General features: G+C 39.7%; 1 protein-coding gene across 1 annotated transcript; it reads right to left on the reverse strand.

The window, feature by feature from the left end:
- Window positions 1-302: 302 nt before the first annotated feature.
- Window positions 303-5,104, reverse strand: LOC120711881 (putative glucose-6-phosphate 1-epimerase). The gene is made up of 9 exons (XM_039997551.1): window positions 4,834-5,104; window positions 3,627-3,701; window positions 3,325-3,381; window positions 3,083-3,243; window positions 2,871-3,011; window positions 2,307-2,409; window positions 2,133-2,232; window positions 1,789-2,028; window positions 303-584 (listed from the first exon to the last, which is right to left on the reverse strand). The coding sequence occupies exons 1-8, from the start codon at window positions 4,975-4,977 to the stop codon at window positions 1,817-1,819; spliced, it is 993 nt and encodes a 330-aa protein (XP_039853485.1). The 5' UTR covers window positions 4,978-5,104; the 3' UTR covers window positions 303-584; window positions 1,789-1,816.
- Window positions 5,105-6,578: the final 1,474 nt, after the last annotated feature.

Below are 6,578 nucleotides of genomic sequence, written 5' to 3' on the forward strand. Positions count from 1 at the left end.
CCTGCACCATCATCGGGTTTTCGGGAGCATCCAATTATGCAGAACAAGGAAAGAAATTCTCAGAAGTACGGGTGCGGTGTCAAGAGCCAAACGGAACTTGTCTGTCGCTGCGCCCTCAACCACAACCAACCCAATCCACCACTGACCCCAAAAAAGAAAAGAAAAAAACAATCCACCACTCATCCGTCTATCATAATTTTAATTTGACAAAGATACGAACAAACGGAAATGAAATTGTACTTCATGCCGTCCTCCACAGGCAGGTTGAACATACCAGAATCAAGGATGATCAACTGTGAAGGTATGCAAGCACCAAACAAAATGCAAAGGAATTTACGCAGCACAGCAATGATTTATGAAACTACGACACTGATGCCAGTATTGTGTCCACCGATATCACTCACCGACGAGGTGAGATCCCATTATAAGCTCAAAGCAGCTGGCATAGTCTGTTATTCAGAAGTAACCTACCACTCAAATTCTAGATACAAAAAAGGACAGAAATATGGGGGATGAAAATGGCGAAAGGACGAAGCGGCGTTGACGCCAGCCCAGCATCAAATAAGAAGGGCAATGAAGTTCTCCTGCAGAATGAAAATCAACCACATGAGAAAGGCAGTCTGTTAATTCAAAAATCATAGATGCTATCTAGCAGTATCGAGTATTTAACTCCTTAGTGATCAAAGTTGCGGTTTATTGGTGGTGCGTGTGCTTGCCATACAGGAGGAATTCAAACAATTCTTGCTAGCCGTACTTGAACACTACAATTTACATAAGTTATAAAACTAACTCTTTAGCCATAAGTTTGGTTTCCTGGTTATTCCAAAGTGAAGGAGACAAACAACGTAGGGATTTGATACCTTTGCCTGGGTAGTAGATAGGCAAGCGGCACCATAACAAAAAGGTGCATGTCTCCCCTATATACTAACTCAAAAGAATCAGGCATCATTGAACTTATTGTTCCCAAACTAAAAAACTTTGCGTTCCTCACAAGAAACTTATGGTGTCAGACTTTTCATGCACATTTAAATAATTAAGAATACAACTTATCTACAACTTTGTTTTATGTAAAAAATAGTTGATTTACCTCCGGCAGAACTAAGTGGCAATCTCCATGTGCAACTTAAAACATTATGCAACATCCATGCGACATTTCAACTGAAATTTCCCTTTACTGCTCTTCTGATAACTTCTAAGCCTAAACAACAAATAAAATCTAACATGCAGGGACTAAAAATACCATTTTTCAAATTTTTGATTGCCACCAGAATTACTAAATTTTACAAATTCCAGTAATTTCATTTCTGACCTAAATCAAATGGTTTGATCAAAAATTTAATTCAAAATAAAAAGTTTTGATGTAACAAACTTCTATGATACAAGTGCTCCTAGCCTACTGCTGCTGTATTTAATGATGCATTTTCGGGACTGGATTTCTTAACCCCCCAACCAGAAATCAGTTGATTTTTCTTTATCTGGAAACCATGGCACCCGTCATCCACATAAAATAGGAAAAGAAGGCCAAGGGCAAAACTCAAACGTCACACTACGAGTACATGAACAGGGAGTTTTATATGATGGCAGCAATCCCAAGTTTAGACTAGTAATCCTAAATCCTAAAATACTTCAAATAAAACCAGTCTTTGGATCAAAAACACATTTCCCGTTCATTGCCAAAATGTTAGAATTTAATGGAGTTTCACCAAAATAAAAATCCCCCTAGCAGGTGATGCTGGCATTTAAAATGCAATTAATCCAAATTATTATATAGCAGAAGCATAACATCACCTGTACAAGACGCAGAAAATGAGGTTTCTCAGCCCTGAAGCACCTTCAATGGATCCAATTGTCCACTACAGTAACTGGAAGGGACAGCTGAGAGGGCAAGTCTTCCTTTCCACTCTTCACCAGGCTTCAGAGTAATAGGCTTCTCAACAGAAGCAGGTTCCACACACAACATGTTCTTGTATTCTGCATCCCCAAAATCTTGCATAGCTTTAGCCTTCTTGTCCCAAGGGTTCCAAACAACTATAGAAGAGAGCACATTAGAAAGAGAATGGTGCATCTTGCAGCAACCAGGCTCAATCGTTTCAATAGAAATAAAAAAGATTTGCCATCAAAACAAAGCTTACCAGAATCTGGAAGCCCTTCTTTTGTCACAACAAATGTTTTTTTCTTCTCATGATCAATTATTGCAATTTTTGAGGGTGCGGCAAGATAAACTTTATCAATCTTGACAATGAAAAAGTCAAATTAGTTGAATGTTGGATGAAACTACAGGTGCTTAACATGAGCTAAATGCTTACCTCCGATTCAAAAACAATAGCATCTCCTTGCTCTGTGAAACGCTCCTTTGCCTTCAAGTTGTCAAGGTAGTCCATTGTTTCCAGCCCTTCAACACGCACCTCACTAATAAAATATTAAGCACAAGTGAAAAATAAAACAGCCACAGCACCAATCTCAGATAAAAACATTCATGATTCTGAACACCAAAATAAATATACATGTCCAAGAAGCAGAACCTAGTTTCTCAATGCGAGTTACATTATAACAGATGCAGGATCACCACGCAACCTGACATTGTTGGAACTGTATTGGGGCTAGCATTCAATTATGAGAAACAACCATATCAAGTATGGAGAACACATATATGTATCTGCTTTGTCTTAATTCAAAAGTTACATTGGCATCTAGCAGGCTTCCATGCAACATGGATAAAAAAAGGGTCACCCAGACCAAGCACATAATAACTGACAAGTCACAAAACATTAAATGACATACAAATCACCATCTTTAACTTAAGAGATGCTAAAGGAAACCAAATACTCAAAAGAAAATGAGAAGTAAAATGATAAATATCAAGTAAATACCTTATGTCAGAAACAGAGAAGTATGTGTGGTATGCGAATGTGTAAGAGAAAGGTCTTCCATCAGTGTTGGTATTCCTGATTCGAGATGTGAGACTCAAATCTCCAGAAGGTCCAAGAGCAACTCTCAAGCGAAACTCAAAACTGTAAACGAAATACGCAATCAGATGTGAACTACATTAAGGGAAAAAATAAGTGATCATCGTAAAACAAACCTATGAGGCCAGATCTTTAAATCTTCTTCAGAAGGCCTCAGAATCAGATCAACATAAGCTTTAATAGCAGGGTTTGCTGGTAAAGGAGGTGGGTCGTTGTCAATGGTCCAAAACCGGTTCCTTGCAAACCCATGTTGCTCAAGATTTCCATGAGTTCCAAACTGCATTACAAGGTGCATTTTGGTGAGGGCCAGTCAATTTCTGAACATGAATGAAGCCATTACAGATAAAGGTTACCATACTTGGGGAAAGCAGATGGGTATACCACCACGAATGGCTTTTGGAGGTTTGAAAATAGCCTGCAAAAGTTGAATTTCTTATGTCTTTCAAAGTTTAGGAATTAAGGAGTCAATGCAGGCATGAAAAATAACAAAAGCCAAAAAATAATCAAATTGGCCTCAGTTTCCACCTTACGAAAAATCTAAGCAGATCAAAACGAGATATAAACTCAACTTCCAGCATTAAAGAATGGAGGAACAACACAATTGTTTCATGCAAGTACCAGCTGATAATGTTATCTGCAACAACAAAAAGGAACATGTACCTTGCTGCTGAGAAAAAGCAACTCTTCCCCGTTGTCATTCTTCCATGATGTTACTTGACCTCCATAAAGATAGACCTAAGAATAGACAGTACTAGATTTAATCATCTAGAGTTACTATGATCAAATTGACAACAACTTATGGCAATAAAAGGAAACAGGACACATATGTTATACGAATGGTAGTGTAAAACTAGTTATATTTGTACACAGTGACTATACTACTTGCTACTGCCCTTTTATCTTTCTACAATTGGTTGATATACTAATGTAAAGACCGTCAGCAAGTCATAACTGTCATATTCAAGTTATCTTAGCATATGAACTCCTAATCTACAATGCTTATTATAAGACGATTCAGATTATGTACATCCAAAATTATTCAGATAGATAATTTAATTGGCAAACAACAATAACATACATGAATACTTCAAAAACATATGTGACTACTTCCTCGAGGAACAATTTGGTAAAGCTGCCATATTATGGAATTGTGTCATATAGGCATCAATTTGGAATAACCAAAACAAGCAACAGTAAGGATTATGTATGTCTAATAGCATAAGTGAACTAATTATTAAAATTGCTCACTCCTGTATCAAATCAAAACTCAAAACAGATCCTATCCAGGGGAAAAAATCCACTAGGCATTACTTTGTCCGGAGAACAAGTTATAGCAAAGCAACAACACAAGGAGTAAAACTGGTGCCCATTAATGTACAAATAACTAGGATACATCTGAATGCATTTGATGTAAATGTCTTCCAACCCGAATAAGAAAGCATTATCTATTCTGATCAGTGATCACGCATAGCGTCACTATTTACTAACCATCACAACAACCCCGCCCGGCACTACGCTGTGCATCCAAACCACAACATAAGACGGTTATAATCTACGAGAAAACATGAAACTCCCTCGAATCCAAGTCCGCAACGCGGGGATCATGCAATGCACCGATAATGATCCAACCAGAACAGGGCACGGGCTGGCGAAATCGCACGCCCGCAACACCAAAAACCTCATCAATTCCGCCCACACCCCGCGCGGATCAGCAGAATTCCCACCGGATCTGCGCGGACGGCGCCCAAATCCAACCGAATCGCAATCCCGCGCGCTCGGCACCCCTACTCACTCCACGCGCGCACACGACCAGACAAAACGGCGAGACGTCCCGGGTGACGGGGGTGGGGAAGGCCTAATCGGGTACCTCGACGCAGCAGTTGCGAGAGCCGCGGAGCACGACCTTCTCGAGGCCGGAGGGGCTCTTGACGAGCTCCGCGAACGGCGACGGCAGCTGTGGCGGCTGCGGCGACGGTGAGGCGGCGGCGCCAGCGGGGCCAGGGGCGGCCATCTCGCCACTCGCCCAGGCGACGGGGGAGCGGTGAACCTAACCCTAGGCTTCCTCCTCCGCGGGCTCGCCTCTCCTGCTCTTCGGGGGTTTATTTAGTGGAGAAAGGGAGCGGAAGCGGAGGAAATTAATGGGAAAGGAAATGAGAAGGGAACGAGGGTATTTATAAGCGATGCGGCGGGGAAGAAGAAGAGGAAGGTGCGGGTGTTAATTCTGGAATTCGACGGAGGCGTCTGCAAACACTAGTGTTTGTTTCCTTAACTTCCCACTAAATTAGTTTTTTGGGTATAAAAGAAGACTTTGGAAAACAGAAATATTTGGGGAAGACGTCTGTTTGTTCAACGAAAACGTGGAAGTTTTCCATAAGTCATGAAAAACACATGTATACGTTTAAATCATGCATCTCTACTCCATTTCTGAGATAAACTTTCGCACAAGTCTTAAAATATTTTAAGAATTTTTTTAAGTTCTATAGAATTTCCATCATTTGAGTTATTTTGAGACAATAATGTACCCACTGTAGGGAGGGAGAGGAAGGTGTGCAGAACCTGAATTCACACGGGTCTCTTTTTTTATCATGCAGCTAGAAACTTTTCCGTCAACATATAGATTCCATTATTTTGAAACTATATATTGATTCAAACTTATTGTTATGCTGATTCAAATTTATTGATATGTGCTTTTATCATCATATCATAAGAAAACAATAATTTATTATAAAATAATAAACCAAATTTGAAATTAAATTGAAGAAGTTATGCATATTTATGATATTTTTAATAGTTCAATTCTACAAAACAGAGATCAAGAAAAACTTGGCACACAAGGTGTCATATAATTTTTAATGGAGCTATAGTAGTTCCGTTTATGAAATTCTTGTTCCAAACAAATGATAGGTTGGGCAGCTAGTGTGAAACCTTGTGCTAATGTAACCGAGAACGTATTAGGTGCAAACCAATCTCTCCATGCAAACTTCAATCTGGGTCATCGGATCAACATCCAAGGGGCATGTTGTGGCAGCCCCGCTTAAATTAATCCGACTTAAGTGCGCTAACCATCATCAAAACGACAATCAGGGTTAACACGCACTTAAAACGGAGTAATCCGGCAGTGCTGTCGGGTAAAATCCCGATTAAACCACTTAAAACAAGATCGACAAAGCAGTTCAGAGCGTGCAACATTCCACAAATTTTACAGCACAGAGTATGAAATTGAATTATCATTACAAACCAAGTTTGAATTCATAAAAGTATAACAGAGTTCAAGAGTGACGGAAAACGAACGATAGTCTAGCGACGAAACAAGACATCATGATGAAGCCCGTACATGACGTCATCCATCCTCAAATGTACCACCTGGAAAACAAAGCTACAAGCAAGTCTGAGTATACTAATACTCAGCAAGGCTTATCTGACTAAGGGTATACTTAGCCCTTTATCTAGACATGCAAGACTTTTGGCTTGAGGGGTTTGTTTTGCCGAAAAGCAGTAAAGAGTAGATCCTTAATTTCAGGTTTTAGCTTCCAAATTCTAGTTAAATTAACCATTCTATGTGTGCATCTATCCAATAGTATACATGGTGGAAAACAATTATCTTTCATCATC

This window comes from Panicum virgatum, chromosome 6K, assembly GCF_016808335.1.
Source record: "Panicum virgatum strain AP13 chromosome 6K, P.virgatum_v5, whole genome shotgun sequence".
NCBI classification, from domain to species: domain Eukaryota; kingdom Viridiplantae; phylum Streptophyta; class Magnoliopsida; order Poales; family Poaceae; genus Panicum; species Panicum virgatum.